General features: G+C 39.8%; 2 protein-coding genes, 1 long non-coding RNA gene and 1 other non-coding gene across 4 annotated transcripts; all 4 read right to left on the bottom strand.

Annotated features, from left to right (window-relative positions):
- Window positions 1-1,142: 1,142 nt before the first annotated feature.
- pdcl (phosducin-like) lies at window positions 1,143-21,328 on the bottom strand. The gene is made up of 14 exons (XM_032570712.1): window positions 21,118-21,328; window positions 20,867-20,950; window positions 16,788-16,904; window positions 15,051-15,191; window positions 14,825-14,968; window positions 12,259-12,440; window positions 12,008-12,091; window positions 11,499-11,745; window positions 10,438-10,724; window positions 9,053-9,200; window positions 7,573-7,916; window positions 3,005-3,188; window positions 2,412-2,593; window positions 1,143-2,149 (listed from the first exon to the last, which is right to left on the bottom strand). Exons 1-14 carry the CDS (start codon window positions 21,122-21,124, stop codon window positions 1,586-1,588), a joined length of 2,715 nt encoding a protein of 904 aa, XP_032426603.1. The 5' UTR covers window positions 21,125-21,328; the 3' UTR covers window positions 1,143-1,585.
- LOC116724351 (uncharacterized) lies at window positions 12,894-13,197 on the bottom strand. Its single transcript, XR_004340144.1, has 2 exons — window positions 13,107-13,197; window positions 12,894-12,994 (listed from the first exon to the last, which is right to left on the bottom strand). It is a non-coding gene; the product is annotated as an uncharacterized LOC116724351 (long non-coding RNA).
- A 1,916-nt stretch (window positions 21,329-23,244) lies between the features above and the next one.
- rpl37 (ribosomal protein L37) lies at window positions 23,245-26,160 on the bottom strand. Its single transcript, XM_032569987.1, has 4 exons — window positions 26,042-26,160; window positions 25,241-25,376; window positions 25,022-25,106; window positions 23,245-23,355 (listed from the first exon to the last, which is right to left on the bottom strand). The coding sequence occupies exons 1-4, from the start codon at window positions 26,042-26,044 to the stop codon at window positions 23,286-23,288; spliced, it is 294 nt and encodes a 97-aa protein (XP_032425878.1). The 5' UTR covers window positions 26,045-26,160; the 3' UTR covers window positions 23,245-23,285.
- LOC116725119 (small nucleolar RNA SNORD72) lies at window positions 25,459-25,536 on the bottom strand. The gene has a single exon (XR_004340327.1). It is a non-coding gene; the product is annotated as a small nucleolar RNA SNORD72 (small nucleolar RNA).
- Window positions 26,161-26,657: the final 497 nt, after the last annotated feature.

Raw genomic sequence — 26,657 nt, 5'->3', positions numbered from 1 at the left:
CCTTGTCCCTAATGGGGTCTGGAGGTGCTGGTGTCTATCTTCAGCTAACGTTTTGGGCGAGAGGCGGGGTACTCCCTGGACAGGTCGCCAGTCTGTCGCAGGGCAACACAGAGACAGAACAAACAACCATGCACACACACACACACACACACACACTCAGACTTAGGGAGAATTTAGAGAGACCAATTAACCTGACAGTCATGTTTTTGGACTGTGGGAGAAAGCCGGAGAACCCGGAGAGAACCCATGCATGCACAGAAAGACCCTATGCAGAAAGACCCCAGGCCCGGAATCGAACCCAGGACCTTCTTGCTGCAAGAAGCACGGAGGCACTACCAACTGTGCCACTGTGCAGCCCTAAACTCTAAATTGTATTTTAAAATATTTTTGGTTAACTGTATTAAAAAAAACAAAACACTAAAGCTACGTTGTCTAATTTGTGTGTTGCTTTATGATTATTTCAGCCTGGGAAAATGTTTTGTTAGATTTTTTTTTTAATCTAACACGATTATATTTGCTAGTGTAAGAATAAAACAACAAATAGGTAAAATATTTTTTCAATCAAAACACCACTCTGTAGGCACACATTTATTTTAAGCCAAAATTGCCAGAGCAATGAAAATGTTAATCAGATTCAGAGGCGCTCATATTTCCTACACCACTGCTTGCATGCCTGCATGTGCTACAGTTATCTCTACTGAAATACGGGTAACCTTAAAGAAGCAAGAAAATAATTAGCTGATAGAGCTGAAACACACAGAGGATCCATGGAACCCAGAGACCAGACAGCATAGAGGCGTTTTTAACGGGATATTTGCCGTACTTTACGGCGTCCCAAGCCACTTTTTTGTTTTTTGCTTGACTTTTTAGCCAGACGAGGGCCATTTTGGATTTCCACAGTCCAGCCATAAGCAGAGCATTACTTATAACAGGAAACGACAACAATGCTACCTTTCTTTTCTAACACTCACATTTTCTAGTAGGATAGTTTCAGAGCTGCAAGCACAGCTGGGTTTCTGTTTCAGGCTGCCACCACACATCAGTTTACTAATTAATGCAACTTTCAACTTGCACTTTCCTTCAACAGCTTTGTGGTCTTAGCCACTTGTTTTAAAAAAATGAATAAATGAAAATAAAAGAAGTGATTTGAAACACGCTGCAGTTTATTTGAGGGTACAGCACATATAAAAGTTACAAAACTAAAAGGTCAGTCTGGAGGTGAAGGTTTGATATTCACAAGAGTGAAACATGGATGATAAGACATGAAGAACGCAATGGAATGTGTTGAACACAAAACACAAACAGTCGACAGAGATTGAGGAAAGAAGTGAACCGTATGTACAGCAACAGCAGAACTCCTGTTGTGTTTTGACCAATGATCATAAGTGACATTTACCCTCATCCAAATATTCAGAATGGAATGACATGAAGTGAATGACTTCTCCTGCTTCTTTTTTTTTTTTTAGCTTTGGTGCTGTGAGGTCAGGGCAGAATCTCTAACAAGGGCTTCACATAAATAAATATACATGGTCCATGCAGACTGGGTGTGCGGCTTTACCAAGCAGAGTATCAGACATTTGGAAGCCTAGTCTATGTCAAGGTCCGAGTCCTCGTCGCTTGCGTTGCTCTGAATGATGGCTCCGTTGCGCAGTGTCTTTGGGACCATGGCGGGCTTCTCCGGCAGCAGGCCGTACTCCTGCAGGAGCGCCTCCAGGTCCACGGCGAAGAAGTCCTCCCCGAGCTGATCGGTGAGCCGCACGAAGTTACCGATCAGGTCCCCTCCTTTGTAGACGAGCAGCGCGGGCAGAGCGCTCTCCCTGAACAGCGCGCTGATGCTGATGGCCGAGCTGCGCACGCAGCAGAACTTCACCAGAGGGTACTCGTGCGCCAGGCACAGCAGGCTGCCGCTCATGGCGTCGCAGCCCGGGATCTCCGGCTCGTAGATGTGGATCATGATCAACGTGCTCTTGTCCTCCTTGTCCAGCGCCTCCAGGAACTCCTCGCCGCCGCCGAGCTCCTGCACCCGCTCGAAGCGCTTCCCGCGGCAGAGCTGGCGGCGCATCTCTTCGATGCGCTGCATGCGGTACTGCCGGAGGAAGTCTTCGTCGTCCTCGTCCTCCTGGAGCATGTTGTACTCCTGCATGGTCATCTGTGGAGCGAGACAAAGCCGAGAAGAGGATGGTTCATTTATCATTGAAGAAAAGTAAATAAACGATCCGTAGCGGTGTGTTTGGTTTAGTTAATTGTGTTGAGCCGTCAGGCGAATAAAATATGACCAAATCCAAACTTTATTAAGCAGGCTAGCGTTCCTTAATGATTTCCTTGCACTTTAACTATTCCAGCCACATTTAGGAGACTCATTTACTTCAATGATTTGTGAAATAAACTGAATCCAGCTCTTTCCTGCTTACTTTGCTTTTAATTTTGTCCTGCAGCTTCTTCTCCTCCTCTTTGTCTTTTTTTAGGTCCAGATCGGAGCGGCACGTCATCGACAGCTTCTTTATCAGTCTCTCCATCTCTTTCTTCTGCTCCTGTTTCTGTTCCACCTCCAGCTGCTTGTACTTCCTCCAGTCGTTGATGACTCCCTTTGGCCCTGAAACAGAACATTAGAAATAAATAAATAAAATCAATAAATCCACGTTGTCATGTATTTTTAATCCTCAAAGGTGCAGAGCTTACAAAAGTATCCGTACCTCTTGAGTTGTTTTCACATTTTGTCGCAGTACAACCACACACTACAATGCATTTTATTGGGATTTTAAAATCATTTTTTACGAATACAAATCTTAAAAGTGTAGCAGACTGATTGCTTTCAAAAGCCTTTTTATTCCTTGTTTGGAGAGATTAAAAGCGATACTTTGAAGTGGGCTGAGTAAAGGTGAAAAAGTTCAGCTGTAAGTACGAATACTTTTGCAATACTTATCCAAATGAGACTCTCACACATGTTAACATCTACTGATAAAGCAGCACGACGAATAAGACAAAAATCCCATCATTCTGTTACCTGTGTTGACAGCACTTCCGTCTGCACTGTACTCTATGTCGGGCTCGGTGGCGCCCGCATCCCGAATGGTCTTCCTCTCCCCATCTTCATCGTCGTTGTCACTGCCTTCATCCTCACTGCTGCTGTAGTAGTACTGCAGCTTCTCACCTAGCAACTTGTCATCCAGAGTAGTCATGGCAGCGGCTCAGCTCTGAAAACACACCACATATGAAACAAGATCAGGCCCTGGTGGATGAATTCCTGTGCTAATTGACAACACTTTTCATAAAATATGCTCTGCTGCAATCCAGAGTAACAGACATACAAGCGCTCAGACGACAATAGACGGTGCCTATTTGGAAAATAGGACATCAGCAGCGCGTCAGCTCATTTAACTTAAGCTGAAAGGTCTGTTGCTCTGATCTGATCCGAGTAAAATCCAGTCGGGGAAACAGATGGAGAGACAGGAAGGAAGTCATTGTTGACAAATCCCTCTCACCTATATTTTTCCCTCCGCTTACTACATTTAGCCAAACCAAGAGCAATAAATACTTTGTTTTATTTACCATAGTGATAGCACATCTCCAGATTTCTGTGGAGTATGTGCGATACGTGTAAACATTAGGTTGGAGGCCTTAAACAAACCTGCCGATGCCGACATAATAGCCAACCCAGTAACCCAGTCTACTTCTTTTTAATGTAATATTATAACCCTCTATAAAGAATATATATTAAATTGTTTTGTTTCAACTATTTTAAGTTGGAAACAGGCCGAACACACTGTTCCTCGGAGAAAAGTGAACTTAGCTTTATTAGCACTCCCAAGAAACTAGCTAGCTTTCATATGTTCGACTCAAACGAAACAACCAGCTGAATTTCTTTCGTGTAACTGAAATTCTACATATTTACAAAACTGGCGAAACTGCTTATTTATAACAACTTACCTGAAATATAACCAGAAACCGCTTTAAAATAGCGCCGCTTAGTCTGTTCACGCTATAATCTGTTTAGTTTAGCTCGCATAGGCCCCGCCCCCTTCCGATGATGCATTCAGGGAGACTTGGTGAATGGGAATATTGAGTTCAAACACACAGAGACAGACGTTTGTTGTAATTGTGTAATCATGGTCAATAGTTTGAGACTGGACGAGTATTAGTTTTCACAAACTTTGCTATTTCCTCGTTGTGGGATATTTTTTGTCCGTTATGTCTTCTACAGTTCAGTATTATTTATTTCAAAAGCTTTCAATGTGAAATCATAACTCGTTCACTCCCTGACGTGTGTGTAAAGAAACACACACACTTTGTGTAGGCAGTGTGTCTGGTCCTAGCTGTAATGGATTGTTTCTTTGCAACATCATGAGAAAAAAAATTATACTCATTCCTTTTACAAACAAATAAAGGACGCAAATACACAAAGAAATTATGGAGTCTCCAGGGACGTGCGGTGAGGTTCATAGCTGGTGAGGCACTGACTTAATCATATTCAGATTTACAAATATAGACCCCCTGCATGTTATTGTTTATGTAAGGAAATTGCGCGCATGTGGACAACGCTGGAGGGCAAAAAGACTATTTCCGTTCACTCAATCAAACTTGGACATGTAGATATTATTCATTTCGTGCTGTGCTCCACAGCGAAGGGGAAACCCGTTAAAGTACAACCCAAAACCACGTCTTTTGTCGCTCTCGGTATCAGCGCAGCTACGCACAGACTCGTTGCCATAGCAACTGACAACAACGACACAATAAAAAACACTCAAATATTTCCCAAGCAAAAAGCAGAACATTCAGTCTGTTGCAGTAGTATTGTTGTAGTATTATTTTGCGATTATTAATTAATTGCTGTGGTAAGAGGAGAAAACTATAAATATATCGCTGCACTTGACCTTATTGTATGGCTAGCTCCCTGGCTAGCTCGCTTACAGTATCTTACTCTGCAGTTGTGGAATCACAATGTCTGGGATCATGAGCGCCCCCTGCCATGAGGCAAGAGAACTGCCTGCCTCACCTCGAATCTGTTCTCTGCCGTTTTTGATCGCTCTTCAGCACATGAAACACGTTACACACACAATTGGTGACAAAAAAACACTGTACATTATATACATAAGTTAAATTATGGAAAATCAGTTCATACATTAAATGTTTTTTTAGCCATTTTATTGGCGAACATGCTCTCAGAATGGCAGCCAGTGCAGTTAGCGAGAAGTTGCGCAATCCCAGGTGAGGCTCAGCTCGCTGCTGCCTCACCAGCTTCGCTTCCGAGCATTTGAATGGGAAAATGCAGAAATTCAGCGATTTTGAAGAGAAAATAATCTGAACTTTTTTAAATTAAATGAAAAATAGGTATAGTACAAACCACAGGGTGAAAATAGCAATATAAATGATTTTATCATTATTATTTTTCCATGATTACAGGTGAGGCTCTGCCTCACCTGCCTCCCCTGACCGCACGTCACTGGGAGTCTCAAAAGAGACAGACTTCAAGTTTGTGTGATTAAAAGCTCAGAGGGAGAATATTTCACTGCCAGTCAGAAAGCTGTTTAGTTTTCTCCACATTAGGACTAGGGCTGCAACAAAGCAACATCAGTCAACATTTATTACTTCCAGAAATACACATTTCATGTCAATTTATGAAGAGTCATATTAAACTTTTTAGCAAACAGATTTATGTCAAAGGAAGTAGATTTAATATTTATCAGAACTCAGCTAACAGACTATAACACTCAAAATTTCCCACTTTCATTTGGTTTTCAAAAATGTTGCATTCTGCTTTGGGTTGGAATGGGGAGATGGGGGTGATGTCTACAATTTTTATGTCTATCTTTGTTTTGGTTGAACTAACAATGTGTTCACAGTCTCCGTCTTGTTCCAAAGGTCATTAATTGTGAAAGACAATGCTGCCAATGTCAGGCGTTTCTTCAAGAAAGAATTAGATTTATAGACATAACTTCTATCAGGTCACATGGGACAATTGAAACAGCTTTTTTTTTTGCTTTTGCTTGCTGACACGTTTTATTCAAAGTTCACTTTACTCTCAAATGCCCACAAAAGTTTACTCCTGAACACATTTTCTATAACTTTCCACCGAACATATGAGATAAGCTCTACTAGATGCCCCCACTATAGTACAGCAAAACTACAAAAACTGTTTAATTGCGTGTCATTTAGACTTTACTGGAAGCACTTGAAGGCAACACGGGTGACGTTTGGGATGAGAATTTGCTGCAAGCCTTTACATGTAGTTAGAGCTTCCACCCCCAGAGGGCAGTGTGTCCATAAACTCTACTACGTGGATATTTTCAGACCTCTTACTAGTCTTATGCTAAAAGTAAAAATACAAAGGATAGAATGAATTTAGGACACATATTTCTAAAGTGTCCCGGCTATAAAAGAAAAGTACAAGGGAACATAGAAATGAGAACTAAAAACAGATGGACAGAAGAAAGGAATAAATGAATAAAGGAAGAGGGTGAGGAAAGGCAGAAAGAAAAAGGAAACGGGCCAGAACAAAGGAAGGAAAGGAAGAATAATAGAGGAATGAAGAAGGTAAGCAGACGATAAAGAAAGGAAGTAAGGAGACAAGACAGGAAAGAAGGAAGATGGATGGGAGGATGCACTGAAAGACAAATTTTTGACAATGTGATGGTCTTGAACACAAATATTTTTTTCTCCCTCTCTCTATTTATATACTTTTCTTTATCTACACTTCTCCAGACCTGGAAATGCTTAAATCTAGTTCCAGGCTTCACTCGTCTGCGTAGGAATAAAAATATGAGCTACTTGCAATGTTAATTACAATCACTGCAGTCGGCAGCGAATTTGCCAAGTTATACAAACAGATCGTAATTTCCTTTATATGTTCTTACAAAAGGCGCAGGGTGCCAGTAACAAGATTTGTGTTGACTCAGCCTCTCACCAAGACAAAACAAAACAGTTTCAGCCATGTTAGAGAAACATCCTGTAAAAATGAGCATGTGTTGTCTTAAGATTTTAGTCTATTTGTCTCTAAAGACCTTTATTTATCCCAAATGGCTTCCTAAAATGTTAAGTTTTACATTCTTTAATGTGATGCTGGTGTTTAATATGACTAATCATTAAACTAACACCCACAGTGCGCCATTATTGGGTGAGGTTTCCGTTCCCATCACGACTGCAGGCCAGAATAAATACTGATTCAGTGCTTTCAGTAAATGGAAGTGGTCACCTTCCGATCTTTATTAATTGAAAACAGCACATCATGTGGCTATAGTTTTATTCCAAAATAAGCTATTTACCAACAAATACATCTATTTTACCGGACGGTCCAAACTTCAGCAACTTTTCAGTCTGTAGGCAGAAAGCATTTAATAAAAAACACATGTTTGGCTCCTCATTGATGTGATCGTTCAAGTGTGGGACACACTGCAAGCGAGTTTAGTAACAAGAAAGTTGGATTTCACATAGAGCACTTTGGCTCCGTAACGATCTGCAGAGCTGCAAAAACAAGTTTTCTCCAAACAAATATCTTTGCTTGCTTTGTGCAGCCACCTGGTGTAAAAAAAAAACAAAAAAAAACACAACCCCCCCCCGGGGATCTGCACTTGGTCATAGCTCAGAGCTTCGTTCTTTCCTGACTGGTTTCTCCTCTGCTGGAACATTGAACGCCACGTAGGGACACGTCCGGGAGTTCAGGCACACCAGCTTCTTCAGAGTGGCCGAGTTCACAATGTCGAAGCCGACTTTGCCTCCGAATGTGCTGGGCTTCCAGTATCCTGGGGAACATATGGGGTTACCCAGGAGGCCTTTGAGGGAAAAGGGGGCACCCATTTCCACCATGCTTTCTCCAAATATCGCCTCTGGTCGAGTCCTCTCCAGCAGTAACCCGGGGTAAAATTCAAGAGTGTCGATGTCCCCGTAGAGCTCCTCTAGGGTGCTGGCTATCTCTTCGTTATCTGCAAAAAAGAACCAGAAGTAACACAAAAAATTTACACTGATACTACAGTAGAAGGAAGATGAGTAAATATATCAATCTGACAGATATGTGAATGTTAAGGTGGCAGATCAGCATAATATATAACGCTTCAGAAGGGTACAGAAGAAGATGCTCTGGACAATCATGTGCTAGAATGCCCTAGTCAAAGTCCAGGCCCAAATCCAATTGAAACACTATCGAGAAAAAAACTGAGTTACTCTTCATTCAGTTTGACTGAACTTGAGCAATTATGAAAAGCAGAAAGAGGAAAGATTTTGGATTCTGACGGAAAACTAATGCATACATAAAAAAGACAGTCAGCTTTCCTTTATTTGCATAAGATTTTAAAAATAATGCATAATTTTCTTTCTACTTTACAAGTTAGCATCACGACTTGAAGTTGTAATTTGACTGAATGTGTTTGAGGAGTACAATAAAAAGCAGTGAGAGCAACACAATCATAGAAAAACTCCTTTGGACCAATCAAATCCCAAATCCGGCCATCAACATTAAATGAAGACTGATTTTCTTCAATCCTTCCCAAAATATGATGCATGAAAGAAACTCAAACCTAGTTTGATTTGTTGCCAGGCTATAATATTACGGGGGCATTTAGCAGCAAGGCAGATGCTCCATTGCACTTGTTTTATGTGCTATTGCTGGCCGTTCCCCATAAACAAAGTTTAAAAGCTGCATGTGTGGCATTGGTGCTCTTGAGCATTGCAGCACCAAACACTCTTTCAGACATGAAATCATGAGCGCTGCTGCTCTAAGTCTGGCCTTTTCTGGCCTCTCAAAGAGAGCACTGTCGTATTATGCACCCTCAAATATTTTGGACCCTGACTATGGTGGCCAGAGTTTTTTTTCAGCCACAAATCTTCCTCGTTTCTGGAACTATTTGAAATGAAGACAAAATGTCTCCAAATGATTTTTATGGCAAATCGCAACATAAAATCCCAACGGTTCATCTCTCCTATTGCTGCCTTTTGTAGGTCAACAGCCTTTTACTCAACAACGGTTGCGCGTGTTTTCACAGATTTGCAGAAAGCTGCAAGTCTAGTTACAGGCAGTCTGTACTTGGAGTTGCATGGGTTTCACAACAGCCGTCTGTCTTACCGGTGAAGTCTCTGAATGATGTGTATGGCTCGAGGTTAAAACGCTTCCTGTACTCGTTGAAAGGCTGGATCCGGAGCTCGCGAGACTCCTTTATCGTTCCCACGGCGACTTTGGAGACGATTGCGTTCATGTTGTGGCCTCCACCAATCTGCAAATTTTATATTAGAAACATGTACAATTGTAAATTAATAGCTTAGTTATTTCTTGCAAGATATTTATTGCGCATTATTTTTCCTTAAAAAAATAAATAAATAAAACTAAGAACAAAATCTGAAATATTTCTCAGTGAAATTTTTGTTTTCCCCAGTTCTATTGTTTATTATTTAATTTTAGTATTTGGTTTACATTAAAACTAAATACTTTTAAATGCATAACGGTAAAAGTACCTTTACCATTCAAATCATATTTGGATACCGTAACATTTTATTGATAGCGTCTGAATTTGGCGTAAACAAAAGAAGAGCATTTATCCAACCTGTCTTATATTAACTGATAAGGCTGGAGGGGTGGTGAAATAAACCGTGGGATATTTTCTTGGGACGCCGGAGTACCAACATTGTTTATAGCCTACATCCAACGCTGTATCTATCTGCTGATAGCTGCTTCCAGTTGGATAATTAATCATCCCACAAGCTAAAACGACCTCCAACTGGTTTCCTTAACATCACGATGAGTTTCCACAGTTACCAGATCTCAACCCAACAGAGCATTTTTAAGGTGTGATGGAATGGAAGATGTTTGTGCAGTTGACAAATCTGTAGCCACTCCAAAATCTCAAAGGGATTTTTTTTAGACACTTTGTTGAACAAAGGTTTAAGGCAGCCCTGAAGTCTGCTCCAACTTGTTATGATTGGTGCCTAATAAATTATTCAGTCAGATGCAGAGACGCGTATCGTACAAGAACCGTTCTAACTTTGTTGTTCTTGAACAGAGGAAAACATTCCAGGATCCACTCGTATGAGATCTGGCATCCCCTTGAGTCTTTTAAGAGGCTTACTTTGGGAAATGTCCAACAAAGTATAACAACTTTCTCAACCTTTTGTTTTTATTTTTACACATCATGTCAACATATTGTTAGTAATAATGCAGCAAAACAGGAAACAATGAATGAATGTCCAACAGCACCTCAGTTGCTTGCGAGAAATGCCGTCACAAAAAAGCAGATAAACTCAAATGCTACACGTCGTCTATCACCACTACAAACAACCAAAGAATGTTTCATAGTTTGCAGAAAAAAAGGAGCTTAGAAACATAATGCAAACAAGAAAAAAAAAAAAATTCTTATGCGATGTGGTCAAGAGAAACTGTTTAAATCTGTTCAGTCAAACGTAAAGCCTTAATCAACTATTCAGAGCTTCCAGATGTTTCCTTCAGATTGTCGTTACCTGGCCGGCAGCTTGCCGAGAGAAGGCATCAACCAGTTTCTCCACGCCGTAGTGAGTCAGGACAGAAGTGTTGAAGAGGAACTGCGCGTACGTCAACTCGTCTCCGTTGATGTGGAAAGTGTCGGGCATCAGCGGGTGCCAGTGGTAGAGCTGGCTGAATTCCAGCGCGATGCGGTTCCCGTACTGGAAGTGGGAGTGGAAGAGCATGGTGGGATCGAACTTGAGCTGCAGCAGGTAGCCGCTCAGGTGCTGCACGTACTCCTCTATCACGATCCGTATGGTCTCACCTGGAAATTAGACAGACGGCAATGTTCATCACAAATTCTGCACTCTGTATTTAATGTAGTAGCTTTATGTGTTTGAAATCTTCTATTTAATTTGTACATTCACTGTGAAAACGGACAACAAAAGCACATAAAATGAAAAAAAAATAAATAAAAATACAATACTCTAAAGTAGTGTTTCCCCAAAGCACCCTGCCCTGCATGTTTTAAATATTTTCTGCTTTAACACGCCCGATTCAGATGATTGCAGTTCTGGAAAAGCATGTTAATCAGACTTTAATTGAAATCAGGTGTGCTGGAGCAGGAAAAGGCATAAAACATGCAGGGCGATGCGCCTTCACAACCAGGGTTGGAGAAAAAAAAACTGCTGAACAAGTATATCCTATTCGCTGCTTGGTTCTCACCCAGGAGCAGTAAAAGTGTTTCAATTTCTGCTAAATCCACAGAAAGCTGCCTGTAGGCAGTAAGTGATGCATTTAAAGGCTGTGAATGAAAGGTGGGCACATCTGTTCCCAGCAACAGAGTCTGAAAATGAATGTTTTAGCGCTAAGCGGTGACCCTGCTATCGTTTTAGAGCGGTGTGCACATGATGGAATCCTACAAACAAAATCCACAGTCTGTGTTTCTTACTGACCATTCTGAGCTAATCACACCAACAATAAATAATTACCAAAAGAGTTCACATCCATGTCATTCAAGGAATAAGGGGCAAATTCTATATGTGAATAATTCATGTAGAATCTAGAATAAACACGTTTTCCAAAGTGTCGAGCTCACCGATGATGATAAGGCGGGCCGTCTGGAAAAGCTGCTCATCGTCCCAGGTAGGATGCTCTGCTTTCAGGATGTCACAGACTCTGTTGTGCTCCCTGAGCCACAGTGTGGCGTACAAACCCAAACCAGGAAGGAGCCCGAACACCTCCTGACCAATGGCCATCTGTCTCTCCGCCGGGACCCCGGGAGGGTAGCTCATCCTGATGGGAGCATCAACTACAGAGGGAGGGAACATTTCTCCATCTATCAACTGATGGAGAAAGACAGGAATTAATTATGACACGGAACATGTTTGGTAATTAGCTTCCCTGTTTCTGGCAACATGGCCATTGTTCAGCATATTTTTCTTCAGTTGTTCTTGGCTAAGAATCAGGAAAAATTATTTTGACAAATAGAAAATGAAGACACAACATTATCTTGTGGGTCTGATGAAAAAGCAACTGGAGAACTGAAATTATTATTTTGCGTTCTGATCTTGTTCCATATGTTAAAGCCGACTCTGCACGTCTCACCTGATATTTCAGTTTTCCATCTTTGAAAAGCCGGAGGTTGTGCTGACGTTCCAGGTTGTCTCCATAAACGTGGCCCGCATCCACCTGCACGAGTAACAAGATAAAACACGCATTCAGTGGAGGGAAATTTAACACCTCCATTTATTAGAGGTTCATTGTGTGCTAGTTCACAACAGTTGAGCAAGATCTGATTAAAATACTTTCATGGTTATTTTCATTTTTTCTAAAAGGTTTATTTTTCGTGGACCGACCCCGTGTGACAGAGCCTTGGTGTAGCCCAGACCCATGCGGTTGTAGGTCTTGAAGAACTGGTGGGTGAAGTGCTGAGCGAAGAAAGCAAACATGATATTGGAGCCCTGAGGGTCAGGCCTGAATGTCCTTCTTTTCAGCAGCTTCTCAACCAAAACCTCAGGGTCAGGGAGGCCATTTTTGCCTGAACGAAATGAGGAAAAAAAAAAAAAAAGACGCTCTGTCACACACAATACATTCATAGACTGGTACATGAAATCGTCCTCCAAAGTGTTGACACCACAGGTGAAATGGCAACGAGTTGTTAAAAATGAGATAACTCATTTCAAAATGTAATGACACAATGGAAAGAAAAAACAACTAGTCTTCCATTATGAACAAGAACTAAAAAGTTGCAATAATCTCCTTGCACACACACATGTAAACACCCTTAAACAACTTCTTTGTTGAATTACCTTTAGGAGTCTCATCTGCTTTTCTATCTAGATTTGACAGTATTTGCTCACTTTGTGTAATGAAGAGATCTTCATTACTGGGACGATTTTTACTTAAATCACTGTATAGCACTTTATTAAGCACTTTATTTAGCACTGCACTTTAAGCATAGATTTGCACATCAATAACAATTTGCACACAAGAAGTTTTAATTGTATTTATTGAGTATTTTTAGAGATTTGCATGTAGCCTTTTGTTCTGGGCTCTGCACAGCTGCTCCTCATTGACGAGTGCGGTGGTTGCCTGTGAAGGGAGGATAATTGTTACTCAGAGCAATGAGCTACTGGTGGGTAAAACTGAGCAAATGTTTGTGCATAATCTGTTGGGTGTGGAGTGCTAATATAGAGTGACTCACCTGTCTTTTCTGTGTCCTCTCCAGGGTGTTTGGACAAATACTGCCCCGGGGGTCCAGACAGAGGAGAGGATCCAGACAGAGAGTCCAGGAGAGGCCATTGAAAAGTGTGGGGGGGGATTGTTTATGGGTTTTGTGGTGTTTCATTATGGTGTAAAGATAAAACATAAAATATTTATAAAAAGTAAATGGAAATGTTTGTATTTAGTAAAAGGTATTTTAATTAAATAGGTGGAGATTGATGAATTGAGATTCCCCTGTGAATCAAAGGTGGTTTGGTCCGTCACAGCTGGGACTATTTAAGACTGCAGTTTCACCTGTGAAGTGTTGTGGATTTTGTGTGAAGAATAAACCGCTGCTGTTTCCACCTGACTCTGCCTCAAAGCTTCATCCTCACTGTAAAATCCAACCGCGAAAGGCCGCCTTGTTACGCTCTACCTTGCAAAAGTTCTCCAAATAAGTGAGATTGTGAAGACGTTCACAATCTCACTCATTCAGAGACTTCTATGCCTTTAATTTTAACCTTAATTTTTCTCTTGTGAAGCCACGTTTTTTTTCTAGATTTGGATGTATGCTTGGATTTACAGGCACACATCCGAACGCAAACTTGTGAAATCTGCCTCCCTTAGGTTTTGGGTCAAAACTGACTGATATCTGGAGCTATTCATAACTTCATCCACCTTAAAAAAATCTCTCGGTTCCCCATGAAGAGAAGTAACCCCAGTAACATTTTGGATATGGTGTTTTTAAGGTGATGTTCACTGTAGTTTTTGGAATTATGTCCCATAACTTCGAGGTTGGATTCATTAAACCACAACACATTTTCTCACAAGGCTTTGGGAGATTTTAGCCAGGCCTGTATATTTTTATTTTTGGGAGGAATATGTTTCTTTCTCATAACCCATATTAGTCTATAGAAAATATGGACATTTTTAACCACATGTCCAACACAAATAGTCCTTTATATAAAATCCTGCAGCTCCTTCCTTGTTGATGTTGGCATCCCTGACAAGTTTCCTGCTTTCCTTTTTGATAAAATCTCGGGAAAGTATCCAGTTTTTGTTACGTCACTGTTGTCCCACTTTTTCTCTAAATCTCGATGTCCAACTTTGCTGAAAACAATTGTTCAGATCCTTTGTTAAATCTCTGCAAGATATGGTTTCAGCCAAAGGATGCAAACGGGGTAATATATATATATTTTTAAAAATTCAACGAGCACAGCTGAATTTTATTTCCAACTAGTCAAATTTAAAATAAGAACACATGATGACTGAATGCTGAAAATGAACTGAATGATGATTCAGCAAAGTATTAGTTCAATAGTGTGCACATCTACACAACCTGTCCTTTTCCTTCACACATTTATCTGTTTTCCAGCTGAATTGTTACAACCCCTCACTTTGTGTGATGTCAAGTTTAAAACCAATTGTTTTAAACTTTCCAAATATCGCTCTTGATATGTACAAGTTTAGACCAACAGAAACTTTTATATGGCAATTTCCTGATCACAAATCTGCTGTACTCGAATGCCTCGTCCTCTTTTCTTCACCTCTTGATGAAAGAAAGGTGAGAAATGTTCCAACATTTACTACATCCCACAATTACTAATTAAAAGTTGCTTGATGGTCTGATCAGCTCAAACTCAGAGAACACGTGTAACAACTGCATGTAAAATTAAAAATAAGACTCCTACTGACAGTCCTCAGCGCCTCAGAACTCACCTTTGACCCCTAGGGGTGTGGGGCAGTCCTCAGGAACAGGGGGCAGGATCCTGGTGTAGTAGCTGAGGTTGGAATAGGACTCCCAGCTGAGGTAGTTATATTTTGAATTGAACGTGGGAGGACTGGGGATCAGGCTGGACCTCACTGTTGATAAAAGGAAGAGAGGTGGCATAAATAAACACTGTGCTACGTGACCCCAGTGAATTTGTCTCAACGATCATCTGACCCGTCAGAACCAGCCGCATGAGGACGTTCCGTAAGAACGTGTTGTTGATGATGTCCCACAGCCACTGGAAATGGGTAAGAATGTAGTGCACCACATCTGGACTGGGCCTGAGGAACCGACGCACCCGGGTCCAAAGTTCAGCTATGGTGAGGGGGCAAAAGGGGGGGGAAAAAAGAGGAAGAAAACACACTTTTTAATATTTTTTTAGTGGAAATGAGAACAACTGGGAATGTGGAGAGGAAATGTACTTTACGTAGCTGAGTCATTATGTCATAGCCCATCAGGGGCCTTTGTAAGCCTTAACAGCTGAGGCCACCCACATCTCTGTATTCACTGAGTTCATAAACTGGGTTTAACAACATGGTAGCTCATTTTCATTATTGAGCTACAAAACCTGAATCCAGGATTTTCCTGTCAAAAAGATAAAACGCCTTTAAACCACAAGATCAACATTGGGCATGTTTTCCCAAGGACTTTTAAGCACCAAAATGTAACTTACAGGAATCCTGCGCTTCATAAGAAAATTACTTTGTTACAAGAATTAAACTTATCTGCCAACTTGGAACCCAGGGAACATAAACCAAAAGATTTTATTTTAGCAATCTGCATCAGGCAGCACAGAGTGTCCGATGCTGAGGTGCTCTCCTTGTTAAGGAGCATCAATGTAGAGTCTGTCTCTACTCTACCAATAATGATGAAATAATGATTTAAGTCAGACTCTTACAAAATGTGACATAAAAAAAACCCCTCAAAACTTTATTTCCTGCATGTCTGCTGTGGTCCAAACCCTTGATCATGTGCCGAGATTTGTAACATACTGTAGCTGAAACGAGATATTTACATACACTGTATAAAATGCCACATCATAATTTTTCCTTTTTGAAGTCAGACTAAAGTCTTCCTGTTTGACATCAGAGAGTATTGCGTGCTAGGCCATAATGACAGCCGCTACATCTGGAGGAAAAAGAGGGAAGCTCCTAGCCCTCCCTTGTCAAATACAAAGTAAGGGGTGTGACAGCATCCGTTCTCCACTGTGTGTGTGTGTGTGTGTGTGAGATGCTCTTCACAAAAGAAATCACATCATAAAGGATGAACACTCTATGAAAATATTGCTGTAAAAATGGTATATGCAACCAATGACTTCCGTAAAACATGACTCCACCAGTTTTCTGAGGGAGAATGGGCCAGGATTCCCGTAAACATTAAGGGAAGGTTATCCGAAAAGTCAGACCATAAAAAAAGCTATGCAGATGTTCACACCCAGTCCCTCTCCTTCAGCTCATGTTTAACTCTGCTGGCCTTTTCCTTTCTCACTTCCCTCTCAGTCCCCCTTCCCACCCCAATACCATTACAAGTAATTATTGCTCTTTAAATATCTGTCAGTCTCAGAGTTTGCATAACGTGTGATTGCAAACCGCAGCAGGGTGACTGTTTCGTGGAAATGAGAAGCAGACCAGTTCAGACCAGCAGAGTAGAAGCCTCTGCAGAAGAAATCAACAGATTAACTTCTGATCCAGCTGCTCTCCTGCTGGCGGTTTCACCAGATTTTCCCCAAATATTTGGTCTAGACAAGAAGGCTTCGATTGCGACAAAGCCAGGGAGCTTTGTCGCAATATAACAAGAATCCATCTTGATCCGTAAGTGTCTTTTTGGAGAAAACACGGGTCTTGAATTCCTGAGAAGTGTAATAACAAAGGAGGAAATGAGAGGAGGACTTTTGAAGGTGAGTCAACTCACGGACGGTGCAGTTTTCTCCGTAGTATCCGGTGTGAGTGCAGTCACACTCATACTTGTCCTCGCCATAGCGCACACAGACGCTCCAGTGCTGACATGGGAGGTAACAGCATGGGTTCACTGTGGAAAACAGGTGGAAAACCTGAGTTAAAAACTCTGCCATCTGGTCATAAAAAAGAAGGTGGATCATTCAGTGGTTCTAAGCGAACCCTTGCACTGCCAAAAGGGCCAAGATTTTGTAACGCCATAAACCAAAATAAATGATTTCAAAAACCTTTCCATTCTGAGACGCTGCATTATTGAACAAAAAAAACAAATAAGAAAAGGTGTACAAAAAATGTTAAAAGCTGCAGTAAACTGGTTACACAAGTAATACTTTGTTGGGCCACCCTTTGAGTCCATTCCAGGATTCATTCTTACGCGCATGCCGTCAACTTTACAGAATCTAATTAAGTGTAAATAAAGTCCAGCTGTTCTAGTGGGATTTTCCTGATATTTGCTCATTTGCAGCTTTAGGTAAAGTCTAGTTTGTAGAGAGGTTTGTTTGTACAGCTATATTCCCTCAAAAGACAAGATCATCTTTTGAAAACTACATTTTGTATTTGCTCACCTTATATAAATAACCTACTTAACAACACACCACATCATCAAAAAAAATAAAAACATTTTAAAAAACCACTAAATCCATGGTAAAGCAAGGTGGTGGTACCATCATGCTCTGGGATCGCTTTTCTTCACTAACTAGACTTTTTATCATGTTTAGTGAAGTGGAAGTGATAAGCAAGTCAAAAGAACAACACACAAAAAAGGTTACACCAGAATTAAAGGAAATGCAAGTCTATGAACGCCAATCGCTGGAAAATCTGTAGCATCACCTGAAGAGGCCAGTGGGCAGTGGTAAAGAGAAATCGAGCCTGGAAAAAAAAAAAAAGTGGGAAGCCTAATCTTGCCAAGTCAAGCTGTGGAATGCTGATACTCCAAACCAAATAACACAAAATGCTGAGGTTGCAGCATACTTGCCACGTTAAATCTGGGAATGATTTTTGAAAAGATTCATCATGGTCCATTTTTTTCCGTCACAAAAATCAGGCAACATGATAAACACACAAACGTTTTTGAACCATCACATAAAGCCAAAGGGTGGGGAACAGAAAGCAGTTCTCATTACTTGACACAAACTTACTTCCTACAGCACCATCTGTTCGGGTCAAGCCTGCGATAGCTCTTCCAACTTCACACACAACAGATATGTTTCGGAGACAGATGTGAAGTCTTGTGAGCTTCAGGGATTAGTCTTTTATCTCAACCCTCAACAGGATCGCACTCTGACTTTCCTTTTGTTCCTAGTTTAATTAAATTCCATTTTTGTTCGTAATCCAGTAAGACAACCTCGACTGTGAAAGAAATCAGAACAATAACTGTGCGTAAAATTAGCCAAAGCTACGGTCAAAATAGGTATTTAACAGGAGTTGGATGGCTTCTTTAACATAATGAATACAACAGTACTCTCCTTTGTGCAAACATGAACGCCTTCCTTTAAAGCCAAGACTATTTCAAGGGAAAACTTCATTAATTTCTAATGAATAGACAATATGAAAGGAGTGGCAGCAAAATAGTATACAAGATGAAAACTGGATCCAGCGACCAGAAGTTAGTTTGATCTAAAACAGCATATTTATTTGGTTTTGGGGTTTGTAGACCATTTCTTACACATCATGTCTGGAAAAACAGAGAAGAAAATGATAAACTGTGACAAACTGACTACAGTACGTCTGCTAAACAATGTTATAAAACTATATGACTTATTCTCCTGTGGTTTATTTGAGCCAAACAGTAAACTTTCCAAATTAATCATGACTGGGTTTCATGTAACATTAATTCAAATCAGTTGTAATTTATAGACCTCTAAACCAAAGTTCTACCATTTAGACGATGAGAAAAAGGTTTTATTGTGAGAAAGGTGCAGAGGTTCATAGCTGAAAATGTTCCCTCAGTCTGCAGGTAGACGACAGCCTTACGTTTATTACTTTACACCCACAAACCTCTGGAGGTAGAGCGTATGCATGAAATTGAATGAAAATGATCTATCATTTTTCAAGTTGCTTTTTTTTTTGGCAAATAAAAATGTGAAACATGTGGCATACATTTGTATTCTATAAAAAAAAAAGTTTAAGGGGTATGAACACTTCATTCCACCGTAAGTTTCAATGTTTCTTTCTTTCTTTTTTTTTTACTTGGTTTATCTGAAGCACAAACTCAACATCTAAGCAGCCGCCAAACATTTGCCCACTCACTCTCATACTTGCAGGACCGCCTTAGAACAGTACACAACATTCCCACACATGAAACAAAATTGATTTTTTCCCCCCCTTTAGTTTTCTTTCTAATCCAACAATATCAACACAATGACTTGATTAGTTAGCTGCAGTGGCGCCGGCACCCAGACTGCGTTACCTAACAGCTTCCTACTGTTACCAGTCGGTGGATTCAGACAAGCTGCATATTGATGGAGGATTTAACGTAGCGGAAGATAACACACACTTAGGAATAATCATTAACTTTCTTTTTTACAAGTCAAGTGAAGCAGGCGGCGCATAACACAACCCACATGAAAAGCCCATTGTTTGTCTGCGGACAGAAGAAAGGCGAGAAACAAAGAGGACGGGTTCTGTGGCATAAATTAACTGGTTCACACAGGCTTGTTGTGGGATGACAGAAACTTTTATAAATCATTGCCTAAAGCACTGCATCACCCTGCATGAATCTGTAGATATGCTCACAAGGAGAGATGGGTGGTGAACCATGAAATATCCAAACACCTGAACATCTGTTCTGTGAAGGTGGTTTTATAGAGTTCACTGTTCATGCAAAGAGACACCTCCTCCATCACCCCTCTCTCTGAGCCTTATCACAACCAGGAATCACACCTGACAACTATGTAAACTCACGCGAAGACTATCTGATTTCTCGGGTCAACAAAGGTTCGACTCTCGGTTCAGTTTCACCTGAAATGAACCACAAACAGAGTCTTCTGAGATGAGTTGCTCCATTTAATGGCAAAAACAGTGATGCTAGAATTTCATCTGGAAAGAAATGCATCAGACAACGCATGACAGATGATGGAATCAGATTAGGAAGTGAAGAAGATGAGAAATGCGTGACAGGTAAAACGATTCAGAGCGAGATGGCACACAGAGCGTGAGAGGGGGATGTGTCTGTGCAAGACGGACTGGAAAAGTCTGCCTAAGATGAACAAATACTTGGAATTCCCCCCAATTACGAATGTTTGCTAAAAGCTGAAATTGTGCTTGCATTCTGCTTGGATGCATGAAATTCAGATTTATGGCTAATTGGCCTGAGGTATTTTATTGATTTATTTGTTTATTTAGAAGACTTTAAGAGAATAGGTGTTAGAATTTCCCATGCGATTGATTTGCTTGGCAGTAATTGTCATTTAAACACTCCATAATTCCTAATGCAGTGATTCTGCTTACAGATTGAATCACATCAAATGAAGTCAGGGCAAAACAAATGACAATAAGTAGACGATGAAAAAGATTTTCCTTTTGTTTTGCTTTTTGATTTCAACTGTTAAAAGAAAATTAAACTATCCACGAAACCAACATTTTCTCAGTTACAATCTTTGCATATGATATTCTGAAATAGCACCAGGATCATGCTTCCTTTAATTTCAGAATTATCCACTAAGTTGATTTTTGAACAGATATTATTCGACGACGATAATTATAACATCAGAACTTTCCCCCTTTTGGTTTGCATCTTACTTAAAAGCTCAATAAGACAATTGTGTCAAACTTGCACAGGCAATTGCATCAAGTTGCTAAAACACCAGGACTCCACCTGCCAAGACATGCCTTTGTTTTCTTGGCTCCAGGAATGTCTGATACTCCCACACCAGCCTAATCTGTCATGTTCAGATTAAGAACTAACAAAACCAAGAGGGATCACAAAGATCCCTCTTAAAGAGCTTCGCTTTAAACTCCACGTGTGTTTTCCTGCCTCTTTGCCCAGTTCCTCTGAGACTAACGTCGCGGGTTCTAACCCACTAACCTCCTACCCACCTGTGCTGGTTGTAACCTCATCTCCCCGGCATCCGGGCTCCCGCAGGAGCAAGAGGAGAGCACAAACTGATCCAAGGATAGAGGCTTTGGAGAGAGAGAGAAAGAGAGAAAAAAAGAAAGGATTAAATCAGTTTTAACAACTCAACACATGGCGACCATAGAGGTAATAACTACACTGACCATAGTTTGAGATCCTAGTACATGCTGATACAAGAGGGGCACAAACAGGGGCTGCAGCTGCATACGCTTACCTCTCATTACAGCAGCCTCAGTTCAGGAGGATGTCATTCCAATGTGAAGAACAGCAGGAGAAGGGCAATAATCCAGCAGACAGGCTGAGAGTCAGAGGAAGGAGATTCAGCAGCTGAAGGACGGAGAGAGAGCAACTGGACGAGCTGTCCAACAGGTTGCCTCCTATTTCTGAGAACTGCTGTCCCACCACCTCCCATCAGATGGGAAAAGGAGACTGAACGGTGGCCGCAGGGAACCGCTCTTTATTGCCTCCTGCTGGTGGAATGTAATGGTTCTAAATCTTTCTTCCTGGCAAATTATTTATTGCCCAATAAAGCAATAAAGTTTTTGTTTTTTTTAGATTCCCATTTATTGCACTTTTACAAACATTTTCTCAATTATTCATTACCTTACATCAACTAAGTGCATGTATACAAAAAAAGCATTAAGTTTTACCTTTAACTTATACCTTAATGTTTGGCATTTGCAATGATTGCAGCAATCTACCAGAAAGACAGTAAAATAGATTGTAGTCTAAGTAATGGGAACAACTTGAAACTAGAGGCTGGCCAGAAGCACTGCTTTGCCAGAGGTGGAGGAGTGTCCTGGTTGTGTAAAACGGAGAAACCAGGCACCAGTATGCAGAGGAATGTTGGAAAATTCTGCTGGGCTTATCTGTGACTGAAACCAGACCGAGGTTAGAGGTCAGCTTGCCAGATCTCAACAGATAAAATATTTACATTTGTTGGAAAACCTTTGGCATCTTTATGTGTAATCTGTTGGTTTCCCGTTTCAAGTAACACATCTGTTCTTTTCTTTACCAAAGTTAGGTCACTTTGGAGGAAAGTTGCTTTTCTTTATATGGTTGCCTCCGCTGACATTTCCCAGCCTTACTCATAAAATTAAATCATTTGACTCACTTGTAAACAGACGGTCATCTTCGGAGAAGTTTCAGCATTGTTTAGTGCTTTATAAATATTTACTTATTTCATAGCCTCCACCCCCCCCCAAAAAAATCATCTCCCAGCTGTATTTTTCCAGATCACATAAACATGGCTGCTGTCTCAACCTGAAGGAAATTCATCCCTGGCAGATATGCAAGAGCAAAATGCAGACTCAACGTCCTCAGCTCAGCAGAGCAGGGATGTTTTCTCTGTGTGTTGAAGCAATTTCTGCCCAAAAGTTGCTCCTGGCTGCATAAACTGTTAGTGTTGTGCAAAACAAATTCTGTGTTCAGCAACCAAATGGAAACAGCTCAAATCATAAATGGATGACTTTACTCGAGATCCAAAGTCAAAAACTAAACTACAGAAACCTTTCAAGGATGTTATCAGTAAACTGTTAACATGCTTTATATTTGCAAGATGAGATTTAAATTCTTATTTAGAGCTTTACTATAATTGTACATTTACAATTATAATAAATATGGAGTACAAAGGCATCATTATAAGTGCTATTTTGCTCAACTTTAAAGTGTTGACAAGATTTTAATTGTACTTTTAGCACAAACATTTGAGATTTTTAAATGAGACCACTTATATTTTCAATTTTAAAAAAGGGATACATTTCATAAGCTAATAATTAGATGTTGCCCATATAAACATGGGGCCAATGACGGTGTTCTGCATGGAAGTGAAATAAAGGAACACATTTTTAAGAATTCAGACCTTAAAATTGAATTTACCTTTTATTAAAGACAATAATTTATCTTTAATGTGGAAAAAAGAAAACATACTAAATGCAGCAGTCTAACATCAAACCTCAGATTCATCCCATATGGATGCATTTGGGTTTAATCCTATTTCCAACTTTGAAACAAATTGGTGTCTTATATTTGCAATCAGGCTAATTATCTTTATGCTCAAAGAATTTAAAGATTAGGACACTTAAAGTCTGTGTCTGTTCCCTCTACATATAATCCATGAAATAATTACTGAGAAGCACTGATACAGCAAGTTCTTGTATTCTAAAAACTACTAGCAGTTTCCTGGAGAAATACTTTGTAGACAAATCCAAATAAAGTTAGTCTAAATCAGAATCTGAAAACCAGATACCACTGGGCCACCCACAAAGTTCTGGCCTCAAACTGATTCACCCCCTGCCCATCTGACCCCAGACAAAATTGAAAAAAGACACAACACTGAAACTCCAATTTATCATCACATTTATTAAACCAAAAATGATTCATTTAGGATGAGCTGGAGGCAGCCACTGCAGCACGTCTGGGTTTGGGGGTAGTGCCTTCCCGGAAACCATTCCTGCAAAAATAATAATAAAAAAAACAAAGTTAAAGCCATTTGACATTAACTTAAACTCATGATACTGGTTACTGTTCAGGTGTGTCAGTATGTAAAGGTTGATAATTAAGGACATTGAGGATATTTGTTATTCCTACTTCAAAATAATAATAAAAATGCCAGGCACCATTTCCTTTAAAAACAGGGGTGATCTTGCTGCAAAACAACCAACAAGACTGATACAGCATACTTAGAGTAAATTAACATTCATTTACGCCATGATCTAATGTCACACAAACTGTCAGGTTAGCCCCGCCCCCCCTCAGGATAATTAGGTAAAGAATAATGAAAATTCAAATAGCTTCACTTCCTTGCAAAAACAATAATCCTCTATTTTTTGTCAAAAGTATAAAACTATGAATAACTATTGACATGATTTACACTTAGAAGAAATTTTCCCTCCCAATTTCCTGAAGTTAATTGTTTGGAAATAAATGTTTTGTTTTGCCAGAATATGCTGTCAATCTTCTAAAGTTCAATTAGCAACAAATAAGATTTTTTACTAAAAAGGGAGAGTTGTTCATAAATTACCAATACTTTAAATGAACTAATATATATTTTTTTTAAATCTGCAAGATATTTAAAGCAACTAGCAATTGTGCATATGAAAATAAAATGTTGCTCTTCTCTAAAGGGAATCCAAAAATTTTTTTTCCCTAATCTAAATATTGTTTATTTCTCCATCAAAGGTCATGAAGTTCAGCATCAGGTTTTCCCAGGAGTTAATCTTTTTGTCTTAAATGGATAATCAGATTCCCCTTTCCACAAATGGTATGTGGCATTTCTAATACAGTAGTAAAGTGGAGAGCACAATACTAAATTATGCTGCATGTCAAACTTTAAATGGAAGTGGGATTTCTAGATGAATGGCTGATGTTTTCTGTTTATGACTAAAGTAAATAAAATAGATAAACCCTCCTTGCAGTCTACCTGTCTGATCATTTCCCCTCGGATATTTAGTTTAGAGCCATCTCTAGGTAAACTAGGAAAAACTCTTACATCCCCTTAAGGAAACAAATTTGTTTAGTTAAAACTGTTTATATCAAAGTTTTTGCGTAGAATGTTTACACTAAAACCAAACTCGAAAGACGTAAACAATATGGTTAGAAATTCTGCCTAATATCCCAAAATTCTGGTTTAACATTTCTATTATAATGAATAAAACCATGCAACAGTGTCTATTTGTATGCAAGTCTTAATCTTTCTGTGAATTAAAAGTTAGCAGGAGGAATCTTGCTTATATTTCCTGCAGGGAATATCAACAACCCCCAGTGTTTGCAATTAGTTTCAGTTTGACAGTGTTTCTCCAACCCAACAATTTGTGATGTCAACAAAACACTGTCAGTGAACGTTTTAGTAATATCCAAGTCTCATTGGGCCAACTTCTTTTTTTAACAAAAATTATTAGTCATCTTTTTTTGTGTACACACTCATTAAGATACTTTAGCTCCAACTTAAGAGAGGAACACAGAGGAAGCTAAATGTCGATGCACACTGTGTTTAAACAGAGGAAACTATGTTTTAATCTGACATCTTGTTACTTTTTTTTCCCACAACAAAATCACTTGTTTTTTTTTCCTGTGATCTAAATTGAACATGCGTTTTTCCCCCCACTGGCACGTCTCACCTGAATCTGCGGTAGACAACCTTCAGGTGCCTCAGACGGCCGGTTCCAGTGGTGTTCCTCCTCTTAGCCTTAGCGCTCCAGTTGTCTAGAATCAAAGTAAGATCCTACTTTGTTAAAAAAAGAAATCCTAGCAATATACAGAAAGTACCTATTAAGTAAGTGAAGTTTAAGCTAAAAGATCCCCAACATGGGATATACAATATATCCTACATAACTTACACTTTCTCTTGCGCTTCTCGGGGTAGCCACACTTGCCGCAGGAAGACTTCTGCAGATGATAGGCCTTGGCTCCACAACGACGGCACAGGGTGTGCGTCTTGTTCCGGCGCTTACCGAATGATGATGTTCCCTTGGTCTGAGGAGGGAGGACGAAGAGATCAGAGAGGTTAGAGTCGTATTCTTTAAAAACTTAAAAAGTCACGTTACAATCGAGGAATGTCTTGTCTCAGTACAAATAATTGAATCACAGAAAGTCATTGGTTCAGACATTTGTTTGGTAACATCATTGACAAGACTTTTATCACCCACACATAGTTGGTTGTGATTCAACACTAATCTCAAATGAATTATTTATAATAAAAGCAAGCGTCAGTCTCTTCTATAAACAGACGTCTAGTATCCAATTTTCACAAACTTATACCGACAATGAATTAAGGGTTTACTAAAGTAAAGACTCGGCACAAACGATTAGCCACCCCACAAGTTAATTTAACACATGCTTAGTATTTATACAAAACTCTTTAAACTGAATTAAAATCCGCATAGCAAGTTATTCCACGTCGTTCTTAATTTAATCTCGTTTCAGGTACTACAGACTTGACGCTAACGCTAGCGAAAAATGCTAGGCAGATGCTGCAGATACGCTCTATAATTTCACAAAATGATTTGATTTGTCTTATAAATACGTTAACTAAAAGGTGCCGCTACTTATACGCCATCAGAAAAGTGTCAGTTTGTCTCAAATAAACGTTTGATTAAACAGATGTTAAAAGATTTCTCTTTGTCAGCGTTGCTGCTCACCATTTTCGCCCAGTGGCTGTGGGAAAAGAGACCGGAAGAGGAGCCGGTACGGCGTCAAATCACATCCGTGCTACGTCCGGGTGTAGCAGAGAAATGAATCCGTCTTGCTTCTTGGAGGGAGAAAAAAATATCCTCCATAAGTAATCAAAAATAGTGTTTTAATTAAACAACAACGTTGTTTATATGTTATAAAGTTTTTTGCAGGAGCCCTTGAAGATTTACATGTATGTATTTTCTTTTGCATAATCCATATGTGTGCTATGAAACACGTACCAGTAAATACAGAAAATTGGCTAATTCACATGTTACACCACAGAAAAAGCTATATCAAATCCTGTTTGGTTGTATCTACAATAAAGTTTTGTTAAAAATAAATAAATAAAATCCTAACAAACCACACTACATAGACGTCGCAGCAACTTCTTTTATTAAACAAATGTCTTAAAATCAAGTAACTTAGATGACATTATTTTATGTTAACAGTAACAGTAAAGGTAAATATAGAGACAAATAAATACATAAAATACATTTTTGAAAATTTGAGTCAGTGAAATATGTTTCGAAGTGGCTCAAATTAGCTATGGGCAAGATCATATTAAAAATAAATAATAAAATA

The sequence above is a fragment of the Xiphophorus hellerii genome, chromosome 8 (genome assembly GCF_003331165.1).
Source record: "Xiphophorus hellerii strain 12219 chromosome 8, Xiphophorus_hellerii-4.1, whole genome shotgun sequence".
NCBI lineage: Eukaryota > Metazoa > Chordata > Actinopteri > Cyprinodontiformes > Poeciliidae > Xiphophorus > Xiphophorus hellerii.
The sequence above is the reverse complement of the archived record's forward strand: the minus strand, read 5'-3'. Positions and strand labels throughout refer to the sequence as shown.